This window comes from Pavona decussata, unplaced genomic scaffold (assembly GCF_977016875.1).
Source record: "Pavona decussata unplaced genomic scaffold, jaPavDecu1.1 SCAFFOLD_16, whole genome shotgun sequence".
Classification (NCBI taxonomy): domain Eukaryota; kingdom Metazoa; phylum Cnidaria; class Anthozoa; order Scleractinia; family Agariciidae; genus Pavona; species Pavona decussata.
Genome location: NW_028145439.1, coordinates 4,569,169 through 4,584,466, shown reverse-complemented (window position 1 = coordinate 4,584,466; position 15,298 = coordinate 4,569,169). Strand labels below are relative to the sequence as shown.

The 15,298-nt window shown below is 38.2% G+C and overlaps 1 protein-coding gene across 4 annotated transcripts in view; it reads right to left on the bottom strand.

The window, feature by feature from the left end:
• Nucleotides 1–15,298, bottom strand: part of LOC146487469 (putative skeletal organic matrix protein 5) — a 133,240-nt gene that overhangs the window by 52,436 nt on the left and 65,506 nt on the right. Inside the window, exons 1-6 of one of the 4 annotated variants that reach the window (XM_085088211.1) lie at nucleotides 5,104–5,265; nucleotides 4,790–5,010; nucleotides 3,716–3,815; nucleotides 1,713–1,755; nucleotides 1,207–1,342; nucleotides 248–851 (exon numbers count right to left, since the gene is read on the bottom strand). The exons of 1 other annotated variant lie outside the window; for it this stretch is intronic. In XM_085088211.1, the coding sequence (XP_084944337.1) occupies nucleotides 333–851; nucleotides 1,207–1,342; nucleotides 1,713–1,755; nucleotides 3,716–3,815; nucleotides 4,790–5,010; nucleotides 5,104–5,218 (1,134 nt within the window). In that variant the 5' untranslated portion in view covers nucleotides 5,219–5,265 and the 3' untranslated portion in view covers nucleotides 248–332. Of the gene's footprint in view, nucleotides 1–247; nucleotides 852–1,206; nucleotides 1,343–1,712; nucleotides 1,756–3,715; nucleotides 3,816–4,789; nucleotides 5,011–5,103; nucleotides 5,266–15,298 lie in introns of those variants that run through there. 2 more of the 4 variants (XM_085088210.1, XM_085088258.1) reach the window with 2 other exon arrangements.

Sequence of the window (15,298 nt, the reverse complement as noted above, 5' to 3'; positions counted from 1 at the left end):
TAGGCAAATATTTTGCTTCAAAAATAAATGAATAAATAAATAAATATCCCTAGTTATTCTCTTTTCTTTCAACACTCTTACCACTCACGTCAGTCCCATCACCAATTTTATTTCTTGCATAAAGATACTAGTTATACAAAACTACATACCCGTTTCTTGGTGGAGTACAGAGTAACATAACCAGTAAAGATTTTTTATGTTTAGTTCGCTGTTTTTGAAAGGTAAGACTTTATTTACTTATCGAAGGATTACATTCACTTTCTTTGTTCTATATTTTACTTATGGCTTATGGCCTTAGTGACAAAGTTCAGTTTTTCAGTTCCTTGTGGCTATCACTGCACCAGAATGTAGCCCATGGCTTTGATGTGCTTGTCTCCGTTATCTCCTCCTCTAACAGCCTCGTTTCCACACGTGTTGGAGTCGTCGTCTAACCCACCCGTACCAAACCCGATTCTGGAGTCACAAGTTGCACAGTCGTATTCGTTGTTACTAAGGATACCGATTCTTGCTTTGCCTTCGTTACTTCTGTCAGACATACAGTTAAACCCTTCCTTGTTACAGTTGGGCTGCAGGGAGGCTGAAGATCCAATCAACGACTTCCACGTGTTACGTCCTAGTGAGGTGGCGCGGTAATTACCATCGGCGATCAGTGAGTGCAGGGAGTTGGCTCGCTTGGAGAGGACGATAAATCTTGTCTGATCTCCGATCTTCATACCAAGACAGATCTTGGAGAAGGATGTGTTCCAGTAGGTTGGTAGCTTGGTTTCATGTTTGTCAAACAAGGTCTTTCCTCCTGGAAGGTTGAAGTCGTCCCGGTTGCTCCAGAGTTTAGAATTGAAGTGAAACGTTCGCTGGATGGAAATAAAGGAAACCATGTAGGACAATTACAATAAGTTACCACATTTACATATCCACCTTCAAAAAACAACAGCTGGAAGCTTACTTTGATAAGTCTGTCTTGAAAGAATTCGGAGTTTCTAGAATCACTTTCATGACCTTTATTAGCATTTTCTAAGGATTTTGAGACAGCAGATTTTGAGCGATTATATTTCCGGAGAGCGGATGGTCAAAATGTTAAATTGAGTGATCCAAGTATCTCGTACAGCTCCTGAAGGTACAAAGAACATATCCGTGACCTTCCTTTGTATATAAAGATTGATGTCCATATTCCTACATTAAGACAAACAGTTGGTTGTCAAATGATACCTTATTGCCATCAGTTTTCATGACCAGCGTCCATCCGCCTCCTCCACATGCTCCAAGTCCATGGCGTGACATGTGACAGTACACAGGAACCTTCCCAGATGGCATTTGGAGTAAATAAGCTTCATTTCCTTGGGACCTGGTAACAAGAGAATTGTATTCTTTTCTGCACTTAGCTTAAGGTTTAAGAAAAATGAGACAAAATTCCGATTTTTGCTTAAATATCTTAACGATTTTTCTTTAAATATCCGTCAGCATTCTTAATTCTACTGCGGCGGTAATGAAACTTTGCCGGGTGTTTGACTAAAAGCAGCTCTGTTAAAAATTTCGCAATATCAGTATGAGCCGTGCATGAAACAACATTCTATCCCTCCTTTAATATATCTTGAGTTGTGCCATTGTTACATAACTGTTAAAATCGACAAAGAATACAATAAAGGATGTTAAACGCTTCCGCATCTCCTGGGTTTATGCTCCTGAGACAACGGTCTCCAAAATGTTTGACTTACTTGTGGTTATTGTAAATTTCCTTGCACGAGACAAACGGCTTTCCTGCCAAAAAAAGGTAGAAAAACGTGAAAAAACAAGCACAGAACAAAAGGCAAAAATTATAGTTGAGCTAGAGATTTTCCCACTTGTTCTACACGAAAGAACAATCCTTCCCTTCTATATGCGCGGTCGCGCCACAAGCCTAGCGGACTCAGTTCATCGCCGACTGTTCCGCTTGGAGGCACGAAGCGAGAAGCGCGCGCCAATCTTTCTCATAATGATCTACGCAAAATTTATCAGGCTTGACGGTGGGTTTCCCTTGAGAAATGGCATTTATGGCAGCTATGAGCTTATCAAACTTGTTTCCCATGGTTGTTCTTGAAAGGTAGTTAGATTCCCTGTAACCTTATGACCATCACTTGTATCTTGCCTCTGTCTTTCACGGAATTAAAAAAGTTTCTTTTCCTTTCAGGCACATGTGTGTGCTTTTTCGACAATCATATGCTTTTGACTGAAGAGAAATCTGAATATTGAAAGACGGGGAGATTTTGAAAGCCAATTGACAAACTTTGAGGTGCTTGACATATGACAGGCTGGCAGATCCCGCGTATTCCGATAAATATATGAAGGACAATAAACACAATAGTCTCCATTTGGCTTTAAAACTATACTCAAATTTTTTTATCCTTGGACATTATGTGTTCCTCGAAGCTCACGGTTTTCCTCGAGCTTCGCTCTTGAAAAACTTCAAGGTTCTCGGAACAGATAATGTCCGCGTACAAATATCTGAGCATATTTTCGCGCCAATTGAAGGCTATTGTTTATATATATTTTTCGCTTGAACTCGCGCGGCTTAGCTCCTGAGCGATTCACGTACGGCAAAACAAATTCATTAAATTCGCTTCGCGAGGAACTATATTTGGTCTTCAGTTAAAGACAGTGGTAACTGTAGTGAGTTATTTTGGTAGCAGGATTGCTTTGATGATCCAAAACAAAAAAATGCAAATAGTGCTAGGGTCACACAAAGGCTATTAATTATGGTTAAGACAATGCTCACTATAAAAAAAACTATTTTGGTAATGTAACGATAGTAGAGAAATTTACGCCTGGAAGATCAACAGCAACAGAAGGTAACTTTAGTTAAGCCAAAACAGGGTGCCTGGGTTAAACCTTCGGAAACTAAGAACCAATGAAAATGTGTTCTTTGACATTTCTTTGGAATGCATGCTCTTTATTTTATGCAAGAAACACATGATTCATTTCGGCACGACTTTTGCAGGCTTTTTTGCCCCGTCGAATTTGGCGGCCTGGTGCCCTTCTGTTTGTGGTAAACCCATGCCATCGGCATTGCACTTCCCATTAGATCTTAAGTCCAGGAGCCATTTCATTCACCCTGCTGAGGGGCTGCAGTGGGAGAAGGGGGGCTTCAGTGTCTCTTATAGGGAAGCGTTATCCCAGACCTACCTACATCAGTTGTTAAGTCATAGTAGACTTTTAAAGGGTTACCAAATCTCACGGGGTTGATCCAGTGCCATCCGTTTTTTTGGAGATTCCGACGTCTAGATGTGTTTTTAGGCTAAGATCATGCCAACTGTACAGTTGGCTGAGATCATGCCAACTGTACAGTTAAAGAAAAGCTTTGAAAATTGTTTTTTTACTGTTTTATATTTCTTACTTCGAAGCTGAAGATATGCTTGCCACTCATTGCCCTCATGTAGCAGGTCTTTGCCCTTTGCTACAACCTAACCATAACGTATAAGTACCAATGTTAAAGGCGTCCCACGTACAAGCTGTCTACTAACAGCTTCTTGTTCCTTTGTGTTTTCCTGAAGCTTTCAATTTACAATCTTACCAGTTCACTTAAGGCTGCCTAATCTAGTACCGAAATCTTCGCACTCTTCGGAAGCGAAGACAAACAACTGGGTACAAGATTAAGGGTTGCCAGGCGAGGATTTTTTTGTTCAAACCTAAACACCCAAAATATAAAGATTACTCGTCGTATGAATGTAGAAGCGTTACTCACCAGCGCATTTTTCCCCTGCGTATCCTGGGTGACAGTGGCCGCCATTCCTTGCGGTCGACATCTGTCCATGGCGCTGTCGGCCATTGTCAATACAGGACACCTGTGTTGTGAATTGCAATTCTCCGTTATCACGGAAATTTAAAATTTTTATGTAGGCTTGGTTAAGCAAAACAATCGACCCTGCTGGAAAGAGCACCTTAAAATTAATAAAAAGGTAAAGTTTGAGAGTCTGTTCTTTTAAAAAAAGCGAAGATATGGCTCCGCTATTGTACCTGACAATACTTTCAAACTTTGCCTTTTTACTAATTTTTAAGGTGCTCTTCCCAGCAGGGTCGATTGTTTTGCTTTGCCAGGCCCGCATAAAAATTTTAAATTTACGCGATAAGGGTCTATATGTGAGACATTCCTGTAAATTTGCATCAGGTTTCAAATATTTCACCGTAAACCTAAATATAATCTGAAATAGTAGGTTTTGAAGCCTTTTTTGTTTTCATAGGAGCGCGCAAGCAGTCCATAAAATATTTGCGTTTAAAGCATAGACTGGTCAGTACCAGAAAAAAAAATTCAGTCAGTAACGTTTGGCACAGATAAAATTTGGCCGTCTTATTAACGCAAAAGGAAAGGGATATGTTTTTTTTTTGCGTTTCATGGCGTACAAGGTTGCCGTTTTCTTCATGTGCTGAATTCACGGTGGCGCCCAACTACGCAAATTTTAATGCCATTTTCTAAGATCATGGATGAGTGTTTTTACCAGCAAAAAAATGAATGCGTAATAGGAATTATTGGATTATGGCGCCCGTCTGTATTCGTTGGCTGGGCTTCTAAACCAATTGGTGTATCTTGCATTATTTTAATGATTTTAAAAATTTACTCTCAGCAATTCTAACATCAGAACCGGTTTATAGTTTACAGGAGACTGAACGGTGTCGAGATCTAGTTTGTGTGCTTTAGATAATCACTTATTGCACCAATCTTGATTCTACAGTCTCCTTACTTGCTTGATAAGCATCAGGAAACTTAATTAATTAGTAACGACAAGGTCCAAACACTCGTACCTTTTTTGCTTAGTCTTACCTTTACAGAGCCGTAGTATGTCGATCCCTTCCTCGGTTTGAAATCTTTTGGTTTTGTCTGCCGGGTTTTGTTGTTTAGCTCACAAATGCGGCGGTTTGCTTTGGAACTGCTCGAGTGCACGTTAAAAGACTTGCAACTGTCATTGGCAATGCATTTTAGCTGGCATTCGAACTCGTCCTCAACAACAGTCGTTTTCATGCCGTAGCCAACTAAAGCATGGTCTGTTAAGAAAAGGAAATAGAATGATTTTATCGTTGCGTTTGGACAAATTAGAAGAAAGGACATAACAGGTCAATTAGCTTGAGGCTACTTACTAAGTTGAGATTCAAAAGCAGCCCCACAGAAGTCAGAGTTTGTCACCACAAATGCGAATATAGGTAAGCTCAAACTAGCCAGAAAGACCAGAGTATTTAGCCACCATCTGGCCATAACGGACGATAAGAGACTGAGCGTGCAGCTGCGAATTGGTCAAATATCTTCCGTAGAAAAGAACTTCCTTTGCACCTGCTAAATGATGTCAGCTTCGTGGGTGGACAGGCTGTTTGCACTTCCTCTTTAAAAAGTCGTTAATTAGCTCCTCAAAATAATTAATTTAGCATCTCCGTCACAATTTCTACTTCAAGAAGAAACGAAGAAAACTAACTCCCAAAATTTATAGTTCCCAATGAAATTTTAATTTGTAACGTCCGTCTTTAGTGATGGAATCGTGATGTACGAGAATTGAATGTCGTCCCAGCATCGTTTACCTTAAGAAAATAGTTGAAATAATTAAGAGCGGCTGCCAGTAAGGATGGAGAATTGGCCGTCAACAACCAATTTGACGAATCGCTCGATATTCGGTTCAAAAATATCCTTTGGTGCACTACTTTCAAAATCATCTCAAGGAAAAAAAAAATCTATTTCTTGCGTTGGCGCTTAAGCATGCGTTTGTATTTGCGTTGTTGTAGTTTACACGCGTGTTTGCTTGCGTTTGCGCTGCTCGTGTGAACCAGCCCTTTGAGTTCCTGTCTTTTATTTTGATGTTTCTATTTTTCAACCTTCACACGTTCTCTCATCAAACATTTTACCAATTTTAATATTATTACCAGCACTCATGTATACCTTTGCTCCGCGGTAAATATAGTCTGTATTTGGCTTCAGCTTGTTCTTTTGCCCTTTAAAGGTTGAATTACTCAGCTCGCGGCCAAATTTGCCATTTACGCGCGGCGTTTTCTTCAAGTTGTAACTAACGCAGTTGGGCTCCATGTAGCATAATGTTTCACAGAAACCTTCATCCTTGACGTCATCGGTGCGAATCATGTGGCCTTTGAGGTGTTACTATCTAATATGTGTGCAGGCTTAAATTCAAGTTGGCGACAGTCAATGAGAATTAGTAACGAGTCAGGCGTGAAACCTGGAGTAGTTCGTTACATGGCAAATGTTGAAGTGCCCCTAACCCTTCAATTTGTTTTCTTATAGTAGATTTCCATTTCTGTGAAGAACTCATTTTCGAAAATTTTTTACAGGAATATTAAATCATTTTTTTTTTTACGAGCGCTTTAAGTTACTGAAATTTTTAAATTCTTGCGCGCTTTAAGCCCCGCTGGACAATTTTTTGTCCCGTGGGCTCATTAGGAACGAGCCAATGAGAAGCGACACTTTTTTCGCTGTGACGTAAGAAAAGGCCTCGGATCGTTATCAGAAGGAATCTTATGCATGCTGATTCCTTTCTCTACATTTCGAGAGTTGCTGCATCCAAAAACCACACATTTTCCAACTATTTTCTCTGTTTACAATTGAAGCATTACCGCGAATCTTCGGATATTTTTGCACGATGTCCTTTTCTTACGTCACGCTCCATATTTGGCCGAGTGGGGGACTAATGCGAACGATAGGTGAAAATATCGACAAGACTGCCTTCACTTCTAGCGCTTGTAAAAACAAAAGGATTCAATATTTCTAAAAATTATTTTCGAAAATGAGTTCTTGAAAGATATGGAAATCTACCAAAAGAAAACAAATTGAAGGGTTAGGAGCACTTTAAAGTGAAGTGCATTGTGAAATTAGTTCGTCTAGCTGAATTCTCGTTATGTATGTCAAACTGATGGCCGAGAAAAGTGAATTCATTCTCCTAAACAAAAGAAAAACACCATAAACCAATAATAAAGCATCTCTCTGTGTATTTAGGAATTCACATATAATTAGGACTTCACCTGCTACAAAAATATGGCATTTAGCTCACGCTTTTGAACCACTTAGCTTGTTAAGAAGAGTATACACTCTTAACATCAGTCTATGCAAAATAAGGCTTTGAATTCGCGGTCCACAAGCCATTACTGCTATGTTTCAGTCAGATGTGCAATATCATTTTGGAAATGCTTATTTAGGGTTGTGTCCAATTTATGATTTAAGATAAGCCCCATCCATTAAGCCACGGTCTCTCTAACAAGTCCCCTTCTTGAGGCCTAAAGATAAAAAGGCGCCAGTGTTTAATAATAATTTTACGGTATCTCAAACTGAGGGAAAAAAAATGAACAAACCATTCTAAAATAATAAAGCATCTTTCTGTGTATTTATGAATATAAATATTAGACCAATCATTTATTCTGACAAGCCACCTGCTCCCGTTCTAACCCGCTAATTTGCAGTTTTGTTTGAGCGTTTGCATACCTTGTTTATTTCAGTTTATACAAAAAAAAAAAAGATATCTTGACCGGAAAAAGAATCGGTAGAAAAGAAAAAAAACTGTATTGCCAATCTTCTGCAGTTTTGAGATCAAATTACTTCTAGTGCAAGTTGTTCAATTTTTTTTAAATTTATGTCGGCCTATAAACTGAACAATAAAACCTTATGTCAGCTGCATGATACTCTTACAGATAATAACAAACTATCACGAGTCGATTCGTATATTTGCTAAGGGGTTCATATTGAGGACAAACGTACTTTTGAAAAGCATAATTATTTATAAACAATATATGTTAAAAGGCGAGCGGTCGTATCGCGGTCATAAAAAGTTTTAGGCCGTTTTTCCCAACCAGTCACTGGAAGTAATATATAATCATTAGTCCAACCACCTACGCAAAACTGGACGTTAAAGGACAAACTGCAACGCATACAATCTCAAGCCGCCATGGCGATAATTAGTGCGAAATACGACATTTGGTCAACTGATATTCTTGTCAATTTAGCTTGGAAAACCTTTGATGCCAAACGGAAACAACTGAAATTAGTTTTAATTTATAAAATCCTAAATAAACAATTCGCCCTGAATTTGAGTAATTCCTTCATAAGAGTTAGAGACTATAATAAACATTGCCATTTAAGAAATTCTGAAACTGACCAAGCAATCCAAAGCCGTTATATAATAGTGTTAATCGTACAATACTAGTGGTACTATGGGAGAACTTTCCCAGAGAGACTAAAGGAGCGAAATCATTACGGGAATTTCAGAAGAGTGTCTGCTCTTTCTGTTCCTGATTCTGAGCTATGCACATAAAAAGATTAAGATATTTTAAGGACTGCATTCATTTTGTTGTTTTCAGAAAAAAGGAGCGTCCAAATAGTCCTGAAATATCTTTTTCCAAATATTGGAGCCATTAAACACAAAATATGTTAACTCTTAGCGACAGAACACCCTTGGATAATTCACTTAGAATGATCACAAAAATGTATTAAGTTGGAAATGTATAATTCACGTCAATAACACCAAATAATATTAATTTTAAAATTATTTGGTGTGATTGATTTTTATTATACATTTCGAGCTTAACATATTTGTAGTGGCTAATCTTTGTGAATTAGTTCATCGGTTGTTTTCTCTCACCTACGATTGGTAAAAAAATTGTCGAGTGGCGCAGTATGCCCACTATAACTGGGAAGTTGTGTGTTCGTATTTATTCCCGAAGCTGTTTCCTGCAGTTTTTCCCTTCAGCAATATCGTAAGTATTGTTTGAAAGCTTTGAGATTGAAATTAACGTTTTGCTATTGGGTAAGTTCAACAAAACAGTAACTTGTCAAAAGCGGCCGAACACTCGATCCCCTCATCAAGTTTTTGCTCCAAATGAAGATCCTTGTTTATATAGACCGCAACATCAGATTTGCATCTTTGAAAGTTGAACTTAAATATGTTACCTGTACAAGGTTGAGAAAAATTTGTTGATTTGATCTAAGCCAGTCTTAAACAACAAGCATTTCACAGTTTTAATTAGTTTTTCGACCCCGACAACTATTTACGTACAGTTCTGGATGCTTTAATTCTTACATCTTTTAGAACCGCCGAAAGATTGTGTTTTTTCTTTCAATATAAATACATGCCTTGCATCTTTAAGGAACTATTTAAACGAAAATTTTATTTATTTATTTTTTAAATAAAAGTTATTTATTTAAAATGCAAGAGAAGAGCCTGCTTAAGGTACGGATAGTTGGCGACTACAATTATCTTTTGTCAAAGGGTCCCCTTAAAAATGTTCGTTAGATCAAGGTTATTCTTGAATTTAACAAAATAAAGCAATAAACATTGAACTAATTAGCAGTGGGGAGGCGCGGTGGTTTAGTGATTTAAAAAGCGTCGGACCATCGATAGGACCATTGGAAGATCGAATGGTCAGTGCTTCGGGGTTAGGTTGGTCGGTTATTTGCTGTGTTGTTTCTTTAACGCCAAAATTTGTTCAACATTGTCTCTATTCACCAAGGTGTATAAATGGGTCTGCTACATACTGCTGGGGTGCCTTACATCTCATTCAGGGTAGAGTAGCAATACTCTCAGTTGCTTCATGCTACAGAAATCTGGTTAAACTCCGGCCGAACGGGCAACTTAGGCTTGAAGTGCGACTTTAATTACCTTCATCTTACGTAATAAATCGTACAGACCTTTTGAAGTGCGGAATTGCCCATACGATGAGAAAAACAACGCTAATGAGGTCCAAAACATCAAAGTAGTATAAGCCTTGGTAGCAAAGGTTTCATGCTGCATGGTTGGCGTAAGAGAATTCGAAGGAACTGCGACCTTGACGAAAAGCTTCACACCTTGGTGCTGTGGCACTTTACACGACAGGTGTTAACCAATCACAAGAGTGGCATATATAGATGCAATTACTGACAAGCAAATTAAACAGCCAAACTGCTATTCACTGACAGGTGGGCTCAGTCGACCTATTTTTTTATAGTGCTCCAATAATGCACTACTGGAATAGCCATACACGCTACAAACCGTACAGACTATTACTTGCTAAAACAACCTCCAACGAAGAATTTGAAGTTTGCTATAACTCGCTACTAAAATTTGCTTCATCGCTTAAGAGCCGTCCTCTGTAAATATCGACTATCGTCGTTTGCACGAGAAAAAATGAAATCCCTCAAACTTTCTCAGAAGAATGGTCTATATAAGTGATTCACATAAATATAACTTTCAGCTCAGTTCGATTCGTATTTTAGCTGTAGTGCGACCATGTTGGTTTTACCGCTCTGAGGGGGCTTTCAGCGGCCATTTTAGGTCACACTTTTAAGAATTTGCCTTACAAAGAAAGCGTTACAAATCCGAACAAAATCTCATTATTCGAGACAAGCAAATGTTTGTTGTTGTGTTGAGAAGCTTTTTTGGGAATTTGATCGAAATCTGATTTTTTTACAAAATTTTCAATTTCTTCCCTATTGAACTACTCTTCAAGTGCCAAAAAAATGGCCGAGTTTAAAGGAAAATATCGCTAAAGATACATTAGTTGGCATCCTAAAACAGCATCCCGGTTAAAGAGCAATGTCTCGTCTGTAAGAATATGCAATAAAATTTTTGGGCAGTTAAAAAGAGAAAATTATAGAAGAAGAAGTTTTAACTGTACTTTTGTCAACAAACACCGCCTTCGTAATTAGCATAACAACATGAAAATAACGATTTACTAACAAAATAACGATAAATTCCACTTACCTCGTGAAATATCGAGAACTGGATATTTCAAAATATATCAAATTATAGTTTCAGTCGGATACAGCCGCATTTTCGATGATTTGTTGTGCGAAATCACTGTAATACACCGCAGCTGTTAAACTGAATTGAATTCTTCAAAGTCCGTCAAGACAACCATCGGCCGAAAAAACTGCCTTCCGCCCCAAAAGCTGCCGTGTGCAAAGTGTAATGTATTTCTTTGTTATCCTTAATGACCAAAAATTCTTTCAGAAACCATTTAAATCCTGCTTTGAACTGGAGATTCTCGTCAAAAAATCGTTCATGTTCCGTTGACCTTCCGCCGTGATTAAACAATGAGATTGCGTTACAGAAACGCGCACACACATCCAGACGGGTTGGGGTGGGGGTGGGTTAGAAACAAAAATGGAACAGCTCCTAAATTAAAAAAAAAAGGATCTTTCAAGATTACTGTCAAATCTATTTTATGCATTTTGGGTATTAAATAGGAAACTGCTGTCCCAGAATAATGTGGAATATGATAACCCCTTGTGCTGTATGTTTTTTTGGTTGGGGCGTGGGAGAGGGGTGGGCTGGCAAGTAAAACACTAATTTACGGCATCAGTTGATTGTTGCTTTTCTGTTTAGGGTTCATACAAGTTCATAACTATCCCAAGCTCACTGACAGCCTTATATTTGTAATATTAGGTAACAGTGAGAAAGTTATATTCACCGGCACGTAAAATTAATATGAGGGTTGTATGGGAATACATGCAAATTAACGGCTTACATAGAATACTTGTTTTTTTTGTGTGTGTGTGTGTGTGGGTATTACACTTGCCTGTTTGTGTTATGGAACGTTGTTTTAGCGACACGACTGCCGCTGAGAATCAAGCTGCCTACGTTTCAACCCAAACAATATTCTCGAAAACTGCCAGCTAACACTTATTGTTTATGACTCATTCAACCTTTGTGCGAATATTTTTATTTAGATATTGCAAATATCCCAAGATCGCGGAAAGCACCATACATGCAGCTGCTTAGCAATCTTGTGCAAACATGCAGCTGCGTTTCATCAGGACAATAACTGCATAAGCCTCAGGCTCATTCCATTATCTAATGTAAAAAGAAAAGAGCAGCAACAAATATTTAAGGCATATGGGTTTGTGGCTGAGGCGTGTCAGTAAAACGCGGGGTCGGTGTCTTTTTTTTTTTCTGTGATGCGTGATTCAATTTAACATTAAACATGATGCGCGATTGACACTCCCCCTCCCCCCTCTGCCACGGATGTCAGTAAAACGCGGGGTCGGGGCCGGGCCGGGGTCTGGGTCTCTTTTTTTTTTTCTTCTGTTTTTTTTTTTTATTCCTTTTTCCTTTTTTTTTTTTTTTTTTTTTCAACATCACAGGTCATTTGTGGGTCAAATAAGGATTAAAGCCAATATAAAAAAGTTAAGTCTCTAAAGCTTACTAGCTTAGGAAAGGTCATCGGCGAAAACACTCGATGCAGTTCCGTATTCTTGCGGACATTGGTTCCGTGAATTGACTACCTTTTATTCTTCTAAGAAACGAAATGAGGCAAAAAAATACAAGGTACGAGACACTAGATTTCCTTGAACTAACAAATTCTTGAACTAGAATGTGCATGAACTTACTATGACATTTCCATACATTTGTCTGTAAAGCGAGCCAGCCGTGAACTGCTACTAAAAATAGTTCGCTGGAAAAAAATACAGGAAAATGTATGAAAAGTTCAAAACACGACTGGACGCTTTCTGGCACAGTTACATCCCTCCATTTCTTTTTTCTTAAAATCCTTTTCCTAATGCCAAAAGTTTCCAATTCATGAATTTTTCAGCAGCAATGTTTTATGAAAGTTATTTGACATCGGATTTATTTGCATCGAGTGTTGACTTTTTTATATTGGCTTTAATCCTTATTTGACCCACAAATGAAAATTGTATTGCATGCAACATCCTCTTAGATTGATTGTGTGTTAATTGATTTTATTAGAGATACATGTATAAAGACGACTTACTTGTGGGTAAAAATGCTGGATGTACCCTGAAAGGTTAACCCTACGTTATATTGTCTTATTCCCTTCTTGTCTATCGTGACTTTTAGGTCAAAGAACGTTCACTTATCTTGGAAATCTAATTGGTACATCACGCGTCACGGGCTGGTAAAAAAGAAAATCACGCATCTCGTTGTAATGTCAGTCCCGCATCACGCACGGTTTCCATTACCCGTCACGCTGCTTATTTATGGGCCATCACGCGTCGCAAAAAAACCCTTTGCTACCCTCAATAAATTTACTTGCTATTAGCTGTTGTCCCCTATTTGTCAGTCGGTTACCCTTCGTAACTTTTGATGGCATTTCCAACGATGCTCAGATTTAGTAAGTAAATACACTCTGTTTTTTTTTATAAGAACGTCTAATTTTTGAGCTGAGGCTGAACGTTGTTATATTTTTTTGTCATTTGAGGCTGATAACGTTCTTAAGATGTTCTTAAATTACATGGCATACACTAAATGTTTTTCAGTAAATCAAAGCGGACGTGACCAAGAAACCCATCAAAGCGATTATGACAGACCGAGATGTGTGTCACCATTGTTGATGTTATACAAAACATGCCCTTAAGTATTTTGGTTAATTCACATTTGTTACCTTGATTTATATACAGATTAGCAAAATACAAAAAACGTTCTTAATCGACTCTCAGCCTGAGGAATGTTCTTAATCATTCTTAAAATTTTGGTTAATCTCAGCCTCGACGTTGTTATAAAAAAGGTTCTTATAAAGAAAAACAGAGTGTAGCTTTTTATTGGAATTCTATGTAAGCCGTTAATTTCCATGTATTCCCATACAAACCCTCATACTAATTTTACGTGCCGGTACTCTCTCACTGTTACCTAATATTACAAATATAAAGCTGTAATTGCCCTTGGGGTAGTTGCAAACTTGTATGAACCCTAAACAGAAGAGCAACGATCAACTGATGCTGTAAATTAGTGTTTTACTTGCCAGCCCCCCCCCCCCCCCCCCCCTCCCACGCCCCAACCAAAAAAATACAGCACAAGGGGTTATCATATTCCACATTATTCTGGGACAGCAGTATTTAATACCCGAAATGCATAGCTTTGACAGTAATCTTGAATGACCCTCTTTTTTTTAATTTAGGAGCTGTTCCATTTTTGTTTCCTCCCCACCCCCACCCCAACCCGTCTGGATGTGTGTGCGCGTTTCTGTAACGCAATCTCATTGTTTAATCACGGCGGAAGGTCAACGGAACATGAACGATTTCTTGACAAGAATCTCCAGTTCAAAGCAGGATTTAAATGATTGCTGAAAGAATTTTTGGTCATTAAGGATAACAAAGAAATATTTTACACCTTGCACACGGCAGCTTATGGGGCGGAAGGCGATTTTTTCGGCCGATGGTTGTCTTGACGGACTCTGAAGAATTCAATTCAGTTTAACAGCTGCGGTGTATTACAGTGATTTCGCACAACAAATCATCGAAAATGCGGCTGTATCCGACTGAAACTATAATTTGATATATTTTGAAATATCCAGTTCTCGATATTTCACGAGGTAAGTGGAATTTATCGTTATTTTGTTAGTAAATCGTTATTTTCATGTTGTTATGCTAATTACGAAGGCGGTGTTTGTTGACAAAAGTACAGTTAAAACTTCTTCTTCTATAATTTTCTCTTTTTAACTGCCCAAAAATTTTATTGCATATTCTTACAGACGAGACATTGCTCTTTAACCGGGATGCTGTTTTAGGATGTCAACTAATGTATCTTTAGCGATATTTTCCTTTAAACTCGGCCATTTTTTTTGGCACTTGAAGAGTAGTTCAATAGGGAAGAAATTAAAAATTTTGTAAAAAAATCAGATTTCGATCAAATTCCCAAAAAAGCTTCTCAACACAACAACAAACATTTGCTTGTCTCGAATAATGAGATTTTGTTCGGATTTGTAACGCTTTCTTTGTAAGGCAAATTCTTAAAAGTGTGACCTAAAATGGCCGCTGAAAGCCTCCTCAGAGCGGTAAAGCCAACATGGTCGCACTACAGCTAAAATACGAATCGAACTGAGCTGAAAGTTATATTTATGTGAATCACTTATATAGACCATTCTTCTGAGAAAGTTTGAGGGATTTCATTTTTTCTCGTCCAAACGACGATAGTCGATATTTACAGAGGACGGCTCTTAAAATGCTATTGAAATGATTGCCATTAAATCTTGGGCATATCTACAAAGGTAATTATAGAAGGGGACCTAGATAGGAGAGAAAAATGTGCCAACAAATTCTTACACATAAGACTTTGGCCGTTGAAGTTTAATTTTTTTAAGTCACGTCGCATGAAATTGATATTATCAGCTAATTTTCAGCAGGAGTCATGAATGATAACCTCCTTTCCTAAAGGAACTACTGAAGTTCAGAGTCTTCAGATAAGCTCGTGATCCACGGCCCTAAAAGATGCGGAAGATTAGTTTTGATCAAGATTCGACCTGCCGACAACAATTATGAATAAAATGTATCTGTTTCATTGTTGATCTGAGTTCAACTCCTCAGCCATGCCTGTTATAGCCAACTGGAATGCTTCTGCAACTAAGAAATTTTAAC